Source organism: Protobothrops mucrosquamatus, unplaced genomic scaffold (assembly GCF_001527695.2).
Source record: "Protobothrops mucrosquamatus isolate PMUCROS unplaced genomic scaffold, P.Mucros_1.0 scaffold_19, whole genome shotgun sequence".
Classification (NCBI taxonomy): Eukaryota; Metazoa; Chordata; class Lepidosauria; order Squamata; family Viperidae; genus Protobothrops; species Protobothrops mucrosquamatus.
In genome coordinates this window covers 980941-999371 of record NW_015386095.1, presented here as the reverse complement: position 1 = coordinate 999371, position 18431 = coordinate 980941, and the positions used below count along the sequence as shown (strand labels likewise).

At 36.3% G+C, this 18431-nt stretch overlaps 1 protein-coding gene across 1 annotated transcript in view; it reads right to left on the bottom strand.

Moving 5' to 3' along the window:
- Positions 1-4097: 4097 nt before the first annotated feature.
- The window catches only part of TMEM131 (transmembrane protein 131), a 106050-nt gene continuing 91716 nt past the window's right edge, over positions 4098-18431 (bottom strand). The window contains exons 32-41 of the mRNA XM_015830579.1: positions 14901-15076; positions 13622-13746; positions 13077-13198; positions 12774-12932; positions 12093-12252; positions 8346-8467; positions 8168-8264; positions 7615-7712; positions 6755-6918; positions 4098-5041 (exon numbers count right to left, since the gene is read on the bottom strand). Coding sequence (XP_015686065.1) covers positions 4751-5041; positions 6755-6918; positions 7615-7712; positions 8168-8264; positions 8346-8467; positions 12093-12252; positions 12774-12932; positions 13077-13198; positions 13622-13746; positions 14901-15076 — 1514 coding nt within the window. The 3' untranslated portion in view covers positions 4098-4750. The remainder of the gene's footprint in view (positions 5042-6754; positions 6919-7614; positions 7713-8167; positions 8265-8345; positions 8468-12092; positions 12253-12773; positions 12933-13076; positions 13199-13621; positions 13747-14900; positions 15077-18431) is intronic.

The window sequence follows — 18431 nt, the reverse complement described above, 5'->3', positions numbered from 1 at the left end:
TTTTAAAAAGTAATTTTAATGGGAACACAGCAATCAATATTTGGCTTTTAATTAGGTTTTAGTGGGGTTATTTTGTGTATTTTTGTATGATTTTTTTGTATCCTGTATATTGTATTTGTGTTTTTAATATGCTGTGAACCGCCCTGAGTCCTACGGGAGAAGGGCGGTATACAAATTAAATTAACCTTAACCTTAACCTCTTTTAAGCAATAACAAGTTGTAATACCATACTTCGCCACAAGATGTTACTGATACCATTTAAAGTTTTTTAAGTCCAAAGTTTTTATGATAGTTTTTCAAGTCTTATTTCTTTTTTTAGATAAAAACAAACATCTCCAGTAAGAATAGGAACACTTTTAGTCCCCAAGTTTTAAAAGCATATACATCCAATTAGATTAAAATTGTTCTTATAATTGCTCTGTTTCCCCTGGGTAGTTAGTCACTGTTGTTCTTAGAGGGTGGGGTAGAAATTCCCTCCCCTCTCTCCTCAGAGGGGGAAAAAATACTTTGGGCAGTTTTTACAGGAAAAAAATATTTAAAGTCTTAAAGAGAAGATCAGATCTCATCCAGTTTCATCCGCATTGCTTTAAAGGAGCTTGGTGGTGATTTTGACTTCAGCTCTCAGCAGCTTAGTGATGAGCCATATTGCTATGGCCGGTCTTTCCCTCGCCGGTTTGGAGGGCTTCCCCGGATCAAACGGAAGGGCTGCCGCCCTCCCGCGATCAAGCGGGGATCCCCTCCTTGCTCGTCGCCCCTACAGGGTGATTTTCGACCCTTTCCAGGGTCACCCAGCAGGACGAATTCGGATGCGAAAGATGCAGCTCGTCCTCCAGTGTCTGCGGCGCTGCGATGTCAAACTTGAAGCCCCACAAGCTGAACTTTTAAAAGACATTCTTGGAAGTCTTTTCAGGAATCACAGAAAAATTGATTTTACTGATTTTTGTTTTATTTTATGGTTTGGGGATTTCTGTTGTTTTTATTGTTTTGTGCATTGCCCAGGATTCTTGTTATAATATGGGCAGCTGTATAAGTCATAAACATAATAAAATAAAATAATAAAAATAGAGGCAGAAGAAACATGAGCTCCCCCTTCAATAAATGAATGCACTATTACTTCTACACAAAATGTTAATATAAAAGATGTTGAGTTTGGCATGAGTTCCATTTTAATTGTTTAAACAAATTACACTCATCTATACAAATATACACTATTTGAGTCTCTCCTTCATTGCATTTTGGGTAAATGCAATAGAAAACACACAATATCTAAAGTAGCGTTTGCATTTATTTGTGTCTCCTTCCCTTCCCTTCCCTTTTTCTTCTTGTGTCTAGATCAAACTTTAAACTGCCAGAATGAAGCTACCTTTTTGGTTTGGTCGTTAGCCAAAAATAAGTCATAAGAACATGTTTCTAGTAGTAGCTGACATGCCAACAGATGGGCTTGTCTCTGCATCATTCCACATTCACACAGCATGTTATCTGCTTCCACTTCAGCATATTGGTTTTACATTTAGGCACTCCAACTCTCAACCTATTCAGGGTAATCCGAGTAGTATAAGGGAAATCGGATCCTTCAGGCAGATTCTCTTTAAATGCTATTCCCTCCTTCCTCCAGCTTTCAATGTGTTTACTTAACTAAAGAAAGCATATTTATTTTGCCCAAGTAAAATTACCAAATATTATAGAAATACTAACACACTAGAATTTTTAATGCAATTGAAATTGTGTTCTATGGTCATGTATAACCAAAATAAAAATGTCTCAATATTAATAAAACTTTTACCATATTCTGTATTATAGCATAACAAATAAGCATCAATCTTTTTTAATTTAGTAGTCATAAATTTGACCAAGTTGTGATTGTATTAAGATAGTTCATTAAACTTAGTTGCATATTAAAACACAAAGGAAGGTAGTATCACAAGGCACTTGGGGGTATGTTTTGCTCTTGCAGATGCCTAACTTCCCCATAAGCAGCCCACATAAGAAAATCTAAAGAATATATGTAGCTCAAGGTTGAACTGTGGGGTCCAGGTGTTGTTGAGCTTGGTTGTTTGCTTGCAGACATTTCATTATCAAACTAGGTAACTGGCTTCCCCCATCCAAGTATTCCAAGGTTTAGTGGTGCTTGACTTTCAAGTTTAACCAAAATTGGTTGAATGAATATATAATTATTATTTTGGGGTAGTGATAGGGTAAATAAAACCCTCTGGTGTGAAGACTCTTTATCCTGCATATAGCCAATATGTTATGATGTGATTTGTTCATCAGAAATTGGACAATGGGTAAAAAATACAGATGAGAAGAAAGCTTTTATTAGCGTATTGACATGAAATAACCCAGCAGATTTTTATCACCCCAAAAAACTTCAACTTTCATTGTACTTAGTGGAAGCCTTACTTGAATTCTTGAAATTATACTGTCTAGGTCAGGGGTAGACAATCTTGGCTCTTTTATGACTCGTAGACTTCAACTCCCAGAATTCCTGAGCAAGCATAGCTGGCTCAGGAATTCTGGGAGTTGAAGTCCACGAGTCATAAAAGAGCCAAGGTTGTCTACCTCTGGTCTAGGTGGATCACTTTTTTCAGTCTAAGATTCAAAGATCTCCATGATGAGTCAAACAATTCAGCCATAACACATTTTATGTCATCCATTCCAAGGGAAAAGATTCTATAAAAAATAGGTATTTCTTTCCTATAATTGGCCATTTTGCATTCAGAAATATGGTGAATTTTATAATTGGCCTCCTCCCATAGGTTAGAATGATGCCTTTTGGATGGGATTGACCCCAATCTCCTCCTCTCCAAGAGCACTTATCCAGCTCCTGGAGAAGAGCTGATTTATGGCAATGGAAACATTGTGAAGCAAGTCTTCAGCAGAAGCTGGTGTTTAAAAGGGTTTTGACTGACAACAATTAGTCCTGAAAAATGCATCTTCAAGCATCATTATTCAAACAATTGATTGTGTAAGCCTTTTCATTCCCTTTGTCCACTGAAGCAGCTGCAAATCAATCATGATCACTGTGGTCCATTAAGTCCCAGGAGTGAATTAGGATTCTTGGCTGAAAGTTACCTGCTCTAAAGTGAAAACTATTGTGCAGTGTTGGAGAAAAAAAAATCAATTAGAGTAACCACCGGAAATGTACAATATGTATTAACATTGGTTTAAAAACATCTCCCGGATATAGCAGATTGTTTTGAAAGACAAAATCTAGCTTTTTAAATAAGAGCCAGTTTGGTGTAGGGATTAAGTCAGACATGTCAAACCTGCGACGTCATGTGACATCGCGCAACGTATCGGGACAGTTTTGCCATTGCCAGCAACGGGGTGGGCGCGGCTTCCGGATGACGCATCCGGCCTACCGGCCGGCAGTTTCACACCTCTGAATTAAGTCATCAGACTAGACACTGGGAGACTTGAGTTCTATTCTGCCTTAGACACAAAGTCAGCTGGGTGACCTTGAGCCAGTATCTGTCTCTAAGGTATAGGAAGCAGGCAATGGCAAACCACTTCTAAAAAAACCTTGCCAAGAAAGCTGTAGGATTTTGCTTGTCCAGACAGTTGTCACAAATCAAGAGTCATACCCCCCCTCCAAACTCATTGATCCTTTTTTTTCAGAATATCAGTCTTCTTTACTTAGCTCCGAAAATATGTACAAGCATTTTGCTCCTGGTATGTAATCAGTATTCTAGATAAAATGTTTCACAGCCAAGGTAAATAGACTTTCTTTCATGGTGGGTGTATGAGAGATGATATGCTGTTTGGTGACTCAGCTGCAGCAGCTGTCACAAAATTGCCAGTGGGCTCACTTGTAGCTGCTATTTAAAAAAACGTTTACATGGCAGTTATATTTATACAATGTTTTTCTCAGCAGTGAACTTTCAGAATGATCAGAGTTCACTATGGTCCAACAACTCAGGCAGCAAACCTATTTAAGATGGCTTACAAAAGATCTTCTAGATTAAAGGAAAGATTGTTGTGATTAAACCATGATTTATTATTTAAATCTTAACCCAAACTGTGCCAAATATTTGAAATTTAAACATACTACAAAAGGTTCATAAGAAAGACATAACACAAACATGAAAAAAGCATTATTTATTTTTCAAGTACAACTTAAAGTTGTATTGGTAAAAAAGCACAAGGAATCTTGTGTCATCCACAAGTATTGGCTATGCACATTTCAGATCAACTTAAAAATGCATTCAGGTTTACAAATGTACAAACAGACACATAAAATGTATAGTTTGAACAGAATGCTCTTAGATTCAGCCATTTTTGCTCCTAAGGTTTTTACATTCATAGAGTCTTTTAACAAAGCTTTATTTTTTTAAAAAAAAATACTCTGCATTTTTAGCACGAGATGCTCCTTAAAATTAGGTTTGGGGCATAATACTGGAAAAAATTAAATCTAGCAGGGTAGATGAAAATCACTGTATTTTTTTTAACTTTGCAAGTTTTTAAAAACTTAAACAGTAGATGGTAAAAAGCCATAACCACCGTCTTAGTGCAGTAGATGACTGCACATATAAATTCACTGATCAGATCAGCAATTTCACACTACCATAATTGTGAAAGAGACTTTAAGAGAAGCAAGTGATGAATGTATGATTAGACTTTTAATGGTTTTTATTGGGAGGAACAAAGAGAAAGAATAGGAACAAATGGCTTGTGAATTATGTTTCAGTCATGTTACAGAATTTACCATGATCGCATCTGAATAATTACAGTCACTTTATTTTGCTTAATTTCAATTTTCAGATGGGTAATGCACATTAGGCCAAGGATCCGAGCTTCTTCGCCCAATTGCAGGACTCCAAATTAGCCAAGGATTATACGGTTGTCCCAACTCTTCAGAACTGTTTACTGTGGGAGCAGCAACAGGGGAGGGTGGGGTGTTTTCACTCCCAAGGTCAATCCCTGGCAAATGGGGAGCTGGAGTGTTGAAAGGAAGGGAATTGTTCAAATTGCTTGACCAAATGGAACTGCTGAATGGAGTGGTAGTCGTTGACCACAGGCCACTTGGGTTGCCAAGGATAGACTGCATTATTAAAAAAAACCACAGGATTTATCATACACATCATTATAACTATCAGGTTAAAACATGATATTAGTCAGATTTTGGTTAAAGATGTCAATATATTTGAATGTTAAGATGCGGGACTCATCTGGTTACTCAATATTTGAACCACAGAATTGACTTGGAGAAGGAATGTAAAGGCTATTAGCAAAACACAAATTAAGTCTGGGAAGAAAGAGAGTGTAAGAAATAAACTTAAAAGTTGCTTGCCTTGGCTATCTTTGCTATAAGAAAGAGTAAAGGAAAATGGTGTCAGGCAGTCAAAATTTGGTTATTATAATCTATCAGTAAAGTGGAGTTCCAGCATTCCTTATGGAGTCTATTTCCTGACCTGGCCTGTCTCAAAGGACTGACATTGTTACTGAGTGCCTGACAGCTTAATTCATGTATTGCTAATAGCTTTTGCATTTCTTCTCTAGTTACCATAAGAAATATTATAACATACAATAGAAATGATTTTTTTTTTTAAAAAACCTGCTATCAAACCAAGGTATATTTAGACAGTTTTTAGTTCAAATATGCTATTGGTCAATGCAACTGTCCATAGAGGACATAGAACTGCCATCAAAGATCAGATTCATATCCTTGGAGTACTTGTGTATCAATAATAAGATAATCAAGATATTGCCCACTGATATCGGTCAATGTGAGTTTACAGTAGCCAACAATCATTAATCCTGCTCAATAAACTTAATTACATAGCACTTCAGAATAGGTCAGGTTTAACGTCAATCGCCTATTGCTCATAATGACCCTTGCCTCTTAGGAAGTGTCCCAAGATCTTCAAGTGGTATTTAATTTCAAAACTGTCATCTGACTCTGAATAAACAAGATGTGTAAAACCTACTTTATTTATATCTACATCTATATTCAATAATCTACATAAAAGCAGATTCAAGCTCTCAAATAATTAGATGAATTCTTGAGCAGACTCCACTGAATCCGCATTTTTTCCAGTTTTTCCTCTTTTTCAGTGGAGTGGAAAATAAATCTCTGCAACATGAGAAAACCTAGACTACTCTTTTTGCTAAAACGAAACATGAATATCAGCAAGCAGTGTATGTCTTCGGGAAACAATGGTGAAGGTTTATTGTTGTCTTTTTATTTTTTGTTCTGTATTAACCTATCCAAGTCTTCAAGTTGGGCAAGGTATAAAAACTGTAAAATAAATGCATAAATGAAATAGTCCAAATTTACTCTTCCCCAGTGGAGGGAAGGTTTCTTTTGAAAAACAATTCCACTATCCAAGTGTTGTGAAGCAGAGTTGCAAGGTAAGAAAGATAATATATATGGATGCATAATATTATAACTAGGTGTTACTTGCTGATATTCAGAACGAACTACTGAAGTTTTGAAGAATCTAATTTTGAGCATTCAATTTGCACTTTAGCAGACATGACTGACATGGCTTGTAATTGAAAGATAAACAGGAGCTGTGTGCATATTTCTAGGTGGATTAACTTTAGACTCAGATTTCCAGTATCCAGTTAAGTTATTCCTTTAGTATCTAAGAACTTATTGGGTAATACTGTAGTCAAAATTTAGTATTATTGAAAATAGAACAATTAAGCCCATGTCCCAGAATTGTCAAATAAATATGTCCTCAGCATTCCAAGTTATTGAAGAAATCATTTTAAATACTTAAAGACAGTAGTGTGAGAAACATATACTTACTGAAGTTGTGTGAGTTGGGGATCCTGAACTTGTGGGCCAGGAAGGTACGAAATCTGTAGCCGAAGAATCCCAGATGGATGAAGGAACATTGCTAAACTCATTCCAGTTTCGCTGAGCATCCTGACCATAAACAGACTGTGACACTCCAAGTTTGCTGAAAACTTCTAAGAGATGGCAAGAAAAGTAAGGCAGATGTAACTTCTATTTTAAATACAAGGCCTTGGTTTTGAATAAATTAACAAAACTTGGCATCCTGAAAGCAAAATAGAAGCCTTCACATGAAGGCTAAATCTGATCAGTATGCTGCAGATACTGTTTGAGAAGACCAAAATATCTTTGCTATAATTTATATGCTGCCAGAGAGCAATTCAACACACAAGGGCAAACATGTATATTCTGTTCTCTCCTACCAGCAGAAAGAGCCACCCTACCCATGCAATATAACTTCTTCTTCTTGTGCCATATCCGTTATCGGACGTTGGCGATCATGCAATATAACTAGAAAATCTTAATACTTTCATTAGAATATAAATGCAAAACTTGAAAACATCAGTATTTAATATCTGTAATATTAGAATAATTTACTACTATCTGAAGCAGTGTCAATTAAAAATAAGTATATTAATTTATTTTGGGATTTTTTTTGTCCTACCTTTATTATTTTTACAAATAATTCAAGGCAGCAAGCATACCTAATACTCCTTCCTCCTCCTATTTTTCTCATAACTCTGTTAGCTGAGTTGGGCTGAAAGAGTGACTCAGCTGGCTTTCATGCTTTCATACAGGACTAGAACTCACTGCCTCCTGGTTTTTAGCTTACTGACTTATTTTCTGAATTTTGTTCTATTCACATTACTTACCTCCAGTTAAATTAAAAGAGTTTCCAAATGCTGAGAAAGAGTTCAAAGGTGTAAAATCTGGGCTGCTAGGATTGCTAAGAGGACTCCACAAACCAGAACTAAGAGAAAAGAGGGGCATTTTTGTTAGGAAAAATCATTTCTGTAATATAAAGACAATTAATCATTATATGGACTACCAATTTCAGCACATCAAAATCATATTTAGCTAACAGAAAATTCCTGCTCTGAATTATTGATATATGCTATGAGAACTGCACTTAAAAAATTAGATAATTAACAAAACCATTAGATAACTGAATTAAGTTACTTTTGGTTTACCCATAAAAGTGAGAGAGACATTATCATTCAATACCATGTTAAGAGAGAATGCTGGATTTTTGAACCACTATTCTAATAAAAACCTGTAGACATGCAATACTATGCTTATTAGCTTGCCCTACAGATTCAGAAAATTTAAATAAGGAAAGTTTTTAAACATAGAAGAGCAGAGATGGAAGCTTCTGAAACCTATCCTAATAGGCTTGGAGTTTTTTTTCTGTTTCAAAAAGATTACCTGTCAGAGCCATCACTGTCCATAGCTGCGTGTGAAATGCTCATACAGCCAGAAGGCTCAGCTTTAACTGGTGAAGACTTTGCTAGGCCACTGCCACCTAGAAATTTTAATTAGCAAATAAGATGATATTGGAATTGCAGGCTACCACAAAAATTGCTTTTCCAAGTCTCTGTGTTACCTGGGCTTTTATCATAACCAGCAGCTACAGCAGCAAAAGTAGGATTTCCATTCCTGCCAGGAAGAGAGGCTGCCTTTGTCACCTTATGCTTGGCAACATTAAGCACTTTGCTTTTTGAATCTCTACAAAAGATGGAAAGACACATAGTATTCCTTACAATGTACTAATACTGGAATTTGTGGTGACAATTTATATTCTGAGCAGACAGCAAAACAATGTGAACTGTTAATATGATTATTAAGGCTAACTATTACAAGTACAGGCAGCCCTTGTCTAACTGACAAGAATTGGGACTGGGAATTCTGTTGCTAAATGATGTGGGTGCAAGGTGCAATATCACATGACGTATGAAAGCAGTTTTGGCAGTCCTAGTATACAGTATTCTATCTAAAACCATTCCTTTCATATTTGCTTTTAATTAACTGTTACTAACTCATGTCAAATTATTTAGAAATCTGACTTTTTTTGCTGAGAATTTAAATATATCTAAATCTTCTATAGAAACATTTATCTTTTTTTGTACTATTTTATTAATTTTCTAATTTTACATTTAAGTATTTAAAAAGCAACGTGGTGGCTGGGTTAATTGATAATTCAATAAAATACAAAAATCTTTAGTACAAATCTCAAGCTACCACATCAAATATTTCCTCTCTTTTTCCCTTAATATCTACTGTCTCATATTTGAACTAATACAGTTCTTATTATATCAATTAAATAAAAATAGCATTGTTACATTTATCAATAAATTTTTAACATACATATCCTAGTTACTTTAACATTCAATCTTTATAGACAATCCATGTCCTGTTGTTAGTTTTTCCCAATTTTTAGTTTCTCATCAATATTTAAATTTAACATTTGATATTTATAATTTCCAAGTTTTAGGTAACCAAAGTTTCCTTTATCACAATTCATAACAAAGTATAATATTCAAGATACACATCTTATCTATTTGAGTATATTCTATTTACCACCATCTTACAACATCTAGTTAATACAGTATAACATCCTTATTTTCAACTAATTTCCAAATGTTTTAAATTTAAATTTCCCCTTTCAACATCAAATATTTCCTCTCTTTTTCCCTTAATATCTACTGTCTCATATTTAAGCTAATACAGTTATTATATCAACTAAATAAAAACATGTTTATTACATTTATCAATAAATTTTTAGCTTATACATATCTTAATTACTTTTACATTCAATCTTTATAGATAATCAATATCCCATTTATTTGTTTTCCCCAATTTTTAATTTCCCATCAACATTCAAATTTAACTATTAATATTTATACTTCTAAGTTTTAAATGACCAAAGTTTTCTTTATCTCAATTCATAACAAAATCCAGTATTCAAAATACACATCTTGTCTATTTGAGTATATTCTATTTTAATTAGTAATATAAAATCCTCTCTAACAAATCAAAACCCCAATTTTCTTCATCCTTATGGCTTTCTTCCTTTGCCAGCTCACCTTCCATGTCAGTGCTTTTAAGTCATCAAATAGATCTCCCTCTGTTGCAGGGGTGTCAAACTCAATTTCATTGAGGGCCGCATCAGCATTGCGGTTGCCCTCGGGGGGCTGTGGCCAGGGTGGGTGTGGCCTACTGGCTGGGCGTGGATGGAGTGGGTGTGGCCTACTGGCTGGGCGTGGTTTCGGCAGGCAGCGGGGCGCTCTCCTCACAGCGCCAAGAGGTTGAGCCGGGTGGTGCAAAGCTCGCCAGCTTTGCACCTTGCTGCCTGCTGAAACTGGGCAGGCTGGGGGCTAGGCAGCATTGCACTTCTCATCAGATTTGCGCCACCCAGCTCAGCTCTTGGCACTGTGAAGAGAGTGCCCCGCTGCCTGCTGAAACCGGGCAGGCTGGGAGCTGGGCGGCCTCGCGTTTCTTTTTGGATTTGTGCCGCTTGGCTCAGCCTCTCGGCACTGTGAGGAGAGCACCCCGCTGCCTGCCGAAACCCCTCCCCCAGAGCCCATCAAGCTGGATATGTGAATTAGGCGAGGGCCATTTGCTGGCCACTTTCAGGTGATGGTGCATTTCTTCATTCCTCACAAAGGGTGACACCTTCCCAGCATGCACCCAGGGGGTGGGGTTGACGTGGCAGGGGCTGGTTCCTCGCTGTTTCCAGATGGCCTTGTGGAGCTAAGACTGAATGCGTTTCAGCATAGATGACCACCACAAAATTGTACATTGGCTCTTGGCTGGCCTGGGCCAGGGCCAAGGCAGCGGGGGCCGTTCCCTCACTGTTTCCAGAATGGCTTCGCGGGCCACATGAAACCACTTCGCGGGCTGCATCAGGCCCCCAGGCCTTCTGTTTGACATGTCTGCTCTGTTGTTATATATATTATTTGAAATAAAAGAGACCATCCAGTTGCCATTTTTTTGGAAGGACTAGTGAATCGTCTCTCTATTATTCCAGATCCCCATAGTTGTCCTGATATGTTTGTCTTCTATTTGGTCTGTTCTTCTTCTTGCTCCTCAAGTTTTTTCTGGTTTATATAGAAAGTCTTTTCCATTTTCAGTGTTGTCAGTCCCTTTTCTGGATTTTCCATTGACTGTATTTGTTGGTCAGTTGAATCCTCTATCATAGTATTTAATTGTTCCCCTTCTTCTGCGTAATTGATTCTTTAATTGTAGTCAAAATTTGGGTTCGTATATCTAGGCTGACATCTTGTTCTTTTCTGTAGCACCTTATTTCATCACAAGCTGAAAGAATGGTTTCATGTATTGTTTTCAACATAAAAAGAATCTCTTCCTGGTCTTCATCCATATTCCCTTAATAGTGTGTTAAATTGAGGGCTTTAAAGTCAGAGAATGAAAATAATTTTATAACGGAGTATAGAACACAGCTGAGCTTTTCACAGTTGATATTTGTCAAGGTTGAAAAAGTCTTATCTGTAGTCTTGGCTTCAAGCCAAGTCTCCTTTAGACAATAACAAGTTGTTATACAGTATCAAACTTGGCCACAAGATGTCACCAATGCCATTTAAGGTTTTTCAAGTCCAAAATTTTTATAATCCTTTTTCCAATTTTATTTCTTTTTTGTAAATAAAAACCAAAGTCTTCAGTAGAGATAAGAAATCTTTTGGTCCCCAAATTTTAGAAGCATATAAATCCAGTTAGATTAAAGTTATTCTTTCAGTGTTTTAACTCCCCTGGATAGTCTCGCTGCTCTTCTTAGAGGGTGGGATAGAAGTTCCCTTCCTTCTCTCCTCACAGGGGGAAAGATACTTTGGGCAGCTTTTACAGGAAAAGAAAATACTTAGGATTGAAGAGAGGTTCAGATCTCACCCACTCTCATCCGCGCTGCTTTGGAAGTGCCTAGTGGTAAGTTTGATTTCGGCCGTCTACAGCTTAGTGACGAGCCATATTTCTATGGCCGGTCTTTCATCCACCGGTTTGGAGGGCTGCCCCGGATCGAGTAGAAGGGCTACCGCCCTCCCGCGATCAAGTGGGGGACCCCTCCTTGCTTGTCGCCCCTATAGGGCAACTCTCAACCCTTTCCAGGGTCCTCCAGTGGAGCGAAACCAAACGCGGAAGACAGAACTCGCCTTCCAGTGTCTGCAGCAGCCGCGATGGGAAACTGGAAGTCTAGAAATGTTTATCTTAAGAGCATCTCTTAATACATTGTTCATACATTTAGAAAAGTTTTCAGAACTTTCAGCCACAAAGAAAAGGCATATACTAAAACATATTTCATAAGTGTACAAAATTCTTGTGTTTAGTTTTCATCTGAACATACTTGCAATTATTCACGATACTGCTATAACTATTCCGTGTGACATAGGCCAATGATGCAGGTGGTGGAGATGGAGAGGCAGATGTTGGTGAGGTCTGTCTTTGCTTCAGAAAAGCATCTGCACTAATTGTTTGCAGAGACAACTTATAAAGGTTGTCAGAAGCTGGAATGAGAACATAATTGTTGAAATCTGCCACATTCATTTTCCTAAAAAACATTTAGTAGTGCAGCAAACTTTTTACAGATTGGTTAGTCTTGCAGAAATGAAACCTGAAATATTTGGTTGTTCTGTACTTTGAATGAAACAAAATCCAGAGGGATTTTATAGTGATTTTACAGGAGGTAAGGTTGGGGGGATACCTCCTCCTCTTCCACATGTCCTGTGTGCTGACCCAACCAATCCCTGATCTTCCCAGCACCTTCCCTCTCCTCAGCTATCACCACTGATGGTCCCCCTGCAGGATATTAAAAAAAACCCTCAGGATTCTTTTTGGTTTAATTTTTAACCCACCTAACCCATCGAGAACAATCATATTTTCATTTATACCAGAAAGAAAACAGCCCATTTTTTAAATGCAGGTCAAATCTAATATAGCACATTTGTTTCAAATTGGACATAGGCCAATTAAAACCAGCTGTTCTGGATACAAAATGTTTGCATATCCGTGACTTGCTGATACTTACAGCTTCCTTCTTTGTGAATTGGCACTGAATCCCACTCTGGTGGTGGTGAATCTTTTTCTCCTTCTGAACTGCTGGTATTACCTAATTCTTGAGCAGAGCCACTAGAGAAAAACTTTGCTAATGATGATGGCCTGCTATCCATTATTTTCATGCTTGTACCTACAGAGAAATAAAAAATAAGCTATAATTATAAGATAGAAACTTCTTCAGCCTCACATGTAAGGTCAATAAAGAATAAAAGAGAACTGAAGCCCATTTCAAATTAGAGAGATATGTCTCCCTATTTTAGCAGTTAAACCATACCTTTCAATTTCTGGAAGTTTCTTGATTTGAATCCATTTGTGCATGTATGTGGAGCAGATAGCTTTGATGAAAAGTTTCTGTGCTGTTTACTTTCCAGCGAGGAACATGATGCCTCAAAAGAACTAAAACAAAATTACAAGCGCAGAAAAAAAGTCTTTGTAGCAGACTGACTGGAGAGAAAAAATCTTACATTCCTAAAATGCAAAACAGATTATCAGCTTCTCTGATCTTCATCAATATGATATTCTTAGATTTAATGGTTGTAACAGCAGAAAAATGTCTGTTTACATTTTATTTGCAGAAAGACTGCAAAATAGAACAGAAAGACTGTTGGATAAAATACTCCATTAATTATAATTCTCCTTTTCTCAGTTTGTATTTGAACCATGTTTCACACCTTCCAGAGCCTCCTTAGTATAGAAGACATCACAGCAAAAATCACTGATACATTTCTGTAAATCAAGTAACAACTGGGACCAAAGGCTACATCATTTTCCATATACTTAGTAAATAATGTAAAACTATTTGGATTGTATGTAGTTTACCTTGACTTTAAATCTGTTGAAGCATCTTTCTTGTTCACTGATATTTTTTTGCTTTTCTGCTTTACATGTATTTCATTTTCCTGTTTCTCTGGTATTAACTGTTTTCCCTTTTGCTTTTCTGGCTCCTGAAAGTAGAAATGGTATGACTGAAACCTTTAAATATATTAAAGGTGTGTTAAGGTTCTAGAAGCCAATATTTTCAACACTGAGCAAAAATCAAGAACATGGGGGGAGGAGGGGCATAACCTCAGACTGATAAAAGGGAAGTTCAAAAGTAATGTTAGAACGTATTATTTCACAGAAAGAGTAGTGGAAGATTGGAACCAACTTCCAGCGGAGGTAGTTTAAACATGCTTGGGATAAACACATGTCTATCATCTGACAAAAATTAAAAATAAAATAAAAATTAAGAAAATATAAAAATATTTTAAAATAATAAATAAATTATAAAGGAAACAAAAAACAAACTCAAAGGGCAGAGTTGATGGACCACTAGGTCTTTTTCTGCCATCAGTTTTCCTCAGTTCTATATTTCTAAATCAAAAACAAAAGAAAAATTTTAATTGGATTTCATATTTTTTTAAAAGAAAGAGTAATTTTATTATACATTATTTTTTTTCTCCAAGCTGTCTCACAAAAATGATCACATATTTATTGAACATTGTGGATTAATCTTACAGGACTTCATTCTCTTCTTATCTAAGAAGTTGGATTAATATAATGCTACTCTCCAGAAATAGCCTTTTAATCATATAATATAGTTTTTCATTCTAAAATTAGCATTTAGAAATATGAAACCTGCTTATATCTGATTTCGGAAGACCACTTGGACACTAAATAATCACATTTCTATAATGCTATGCCTTATAGCTATGGATGGTTTATCCACAGAACATTTTGTACTTCTCTAAAACTCTGGACACTTACAGTTGTGTGCATTGTCAATTGGCCCTAATCTCACTCTGGCAGGGGTAAACCTATTTTTCTTTCCAAATTGATGGTTTTACCTAATTGTGAATCAGGACGCAGGAAGGAACTTTGTTAAAGGTTCAGCACAAGATTGCCTCATATTTTAACACTATAAAATACAGAAACAGCAGATGGAAGAGGAACGCCATATCAACTAATATATCTGCTTGTTTATTCTGAAACAGATTAATATAAAACTTAAAAACTGCAGTGATGTTAATAATTTAAAAAAAAATGTACCAAGGCATTGAATAGATAAGATTCTATTTTTTTAAGTGCTATCCAAGCTATTCCTATTAAAATTCTGTACCTCTTTCAGTACGGCTTCAGTATCTGGGTTTGAAGTTTCTGTTGTGGTTGAAGAACTGTCATCATCTGCTAGAGCATCTCTTAATTCATCCTCTTGTTGCCTTCCCTTTCCCCTGTGTTCCTTTTCTTCACGCTTCTTTGGAGGCTTAGATTTTCGCTGAAATTGTTTTCCTTTCCCTGGGATGATAAAGGTAGTTACATTGTTTTAAAATTTATTAAATGTCATAGACCAACATCCTTTATAAAACATTAAATAGATATCAAACTAAAACAGTAAAAGAGAAAATCATAGCTAGATGCCTTCTGACATGACATTCTGATGTAAACTAATTTCTGCTTTGGATTGTTCTTATAATGGTCATGATAAAGTAATATTTTGCTATCTTTTTCTATATTTCTAAGGAATTATAACTAATAAAAAGGTATTCTCTTCCCTCGTAATTTAGTTTAGTGGTTGAAGTGATTTAAAAAAGAGATATTAATTCCGAATGCCATGCATGATACAGTAGATAACTCAACAGTACATATTATGCTGATTCAGTGATGCCCTCCCTGCAAGAACAGATTTGGTTCTGGAAGGGGAAGGTTGTTTCCAGAACTCAAAGCATTAAGCCTAGGAAAAGAACAACCTCTTTTGTGAGAGATAGCTGTATAAATGTACATAAAAAAGGCCTATTCCACCAAACACACATGAGAAATTCTATTCTATTGCTGTATATCTTTGTTCGTCTCAATCCAGGATATATTTCTTCATATTTTATAAGGTCCTCAGACCCTAGTATTATCAATGGAAAAAGAAACCACTGAGAATCCATAATAGGTCAAGTGTGAGGCTATAATTTTTTTTCTCCATAATGAGTCAAACTTGTTGACAAGAATTAGCTGGGACAGAGATAAATATTAGCCTGTATTTCAATCAGTAATTTCTTTTTGTGTCTCTGCTAATAGATAATCAAGCTCCAGCGTCAAGCCTGCATTTGAAGCATTGGTCTTAAGATATGGGTCCCCAACCCCCGGTCCATGGATCGGTACCGGGCCGTGGCATGCCAGCAACCGGGCCGCACAAGCAAGCAAAGCCCCATCCGCAGGATGCAGGCAGCACACAAAACCACACCCCCTCCGGTCCATGGAAAAATGTCTCTCCACGTAACCAGTCCCTGGTACCCAAAAGGTTGGGGACCTCTGTCTTAAGAGATTGGCTTGAATTGCCCTCATTTGTTTTTACATCTTTATAGTTACACATATGCGTACGATAAAGTATGAAACTCAACACTTTGCTGCAAAAAGAATGACTGCAACGGGAACATAATTATTTCCAATATGTTTGGCAATTAAATTATTGCAGTGGGTTCTGGGTTAGACGTCATGGCATGACGGGCACAGGGAAACGGGGCTCCTTTTTCCACATCTGATTTTGCTCTGCTAGGGACCCTAAAAAGGCTGTAAAGTTGCCGGGAAAGGCGATGAGGAAGAAGGGGACCCTCGTAGATTGCGGAAGGGCGGCAGCCCTTCCATTTGATCCGAGGAAGCCCTTCAAACCAGCAGAAGACTGGTCGCATTTATGTGGCCAGCCAGAAGCCACCGACAACCCAAGGTAAGCAATAACTAGCAACTTCTGAACAACACGGATGGAACTGGGCAAGAACAATCCCCTCTTTATAACTCTAAAACCTTTTCCTGAAAAAAAAGAACTCCCAAAGCAAAGAATCTCCCAGATGATAGAGAGAAGGGGAATTCCCACCCCGTTCTCTCAGAAAAAGAGAAGCAGTGAATAACTTTCTTCGGGGGGAAATTAGAGAAAACTACAAGATTAATTTGGATTTAATATAAAGACATAGCTTTGGCAAATCTGGGGACTAAAAGTATTTTCAAGACTTTATATTCGAAAAAGTATTTGGAAAATTGGTGAAATAGGTTTGGATTTAAAAACTAGAAGATAGATGTTAACGACATCTAGTGGTGAGTCTTGGCATTATAATTTATTATGCTTGAAGAAAATTTGGCATGAAGCCCAGACATAGATACGGCTCTTTGTTGTTCCTGGAAACTTTCACTTTAGCAGACTGCAGCTAGGAAAAGGGGGGAAAAATCCTTGGGCTGTTTTATCTGTATGAAGGAGACAATAAATCATTCTAAATTGGCCGGCCTGGATTACAAATATTGACTGACTTTTAGTTTCAAGAATTATTAAGAAATATTAAGAAACAGTGGGAAAGTTGCTTCTGGACTATTTCTTTTTGGAAGAAACATGGATAATCAACAAGAAAATGTAAATGGACTCCAGAGAGAAATTCTTTCCATGTTGAAATCAATTCAAGAAACAATTGTTTTAAATCATGAGGAGACTAAAAATAATTTAAATAACATAAATGAGCAACCCTCCAACTTAAACTGACAAGAAAAAAGTTCAGAAAATGACCATAAAGAATGAACTAGAAACTGAGAAACCAGAGGAAAAAATAGAGGAAACTGATATAAAGATAGAGGATTCGAAAGAAGAAAACAAAAGACAGGTGCAGAAAAATAAAAATTTGGAAGACCCAGTTATAACACCGGAAATGGGAAAGACATTTTACTTTTCAAGACTTCAGATCATATTTGAAGACAAGGAAGAAGAATTGATAGAATGGATGACAGAGCTGTTAGGAAAAATGCTGAAAACTGGGGAACAAGAAACTAAAAGAGAAACTGAAGGAGAAAGAAAATGGAGGCTGTTTAATGAATATAAATGGACTAAGCGCTTTTACAAAAACACTTTAATTAAATTATCTTTTTTATTCCAAATAATATATACAGAAACAGAGGAAGAAATACTTGGTGACTTAAATGTATTGACTTGTAAAGTTATTTGGCAAAGGAAGAAAGCTAGAGCAAGACTGAAGAAAATAGAGGTCCTGACTAATTAGATAAGGTATTATACCATCTAATGGATCAAAAGAATAGACAATTGTTAGAAATAAAAGGACCATTATAAAATAGAAGCATGTGATTTGTAACTAGGATAACATGTGTTTCTATAAGATGGGAAATATGAAAATACTAAGAGGGTCGGTATAAGGGAAGCTTTTAGTTATCCAAATGTAATTAATTATGAGAAAAATGATAATTGATAAGAGTTATTTTGAATACTGATGGGAAATTAAAATTGAAAAAAGAGAAAAAAACAGGATTGCAAATACATTTGAGATACGTTTTGGCTAGAGAAGATATAAACTGATATTACTGACACTATGTATAACATCAGAAACATGATGAAGATGTTTATATTTAATTGTATAGGTATTAATAGCAGTAAGAATTATACTTGAATAGTGGGGAAAAATGATTATTATTAGAAAAAGAGAGGATCAGAGAAATACTGGATGGTGTAGTATTGGATATTTTGAGTGAAAGTTAATATATACCACTGAATGATAAAGGAACCCAGACACAGAGTTGTTTATTAAGTACTTATGATTGTAAAACTTGAAATTAATAAAATATTTACAATAAATAAATAATTGCAGTGGAAGTTTTTATGCAGAAGATGAAA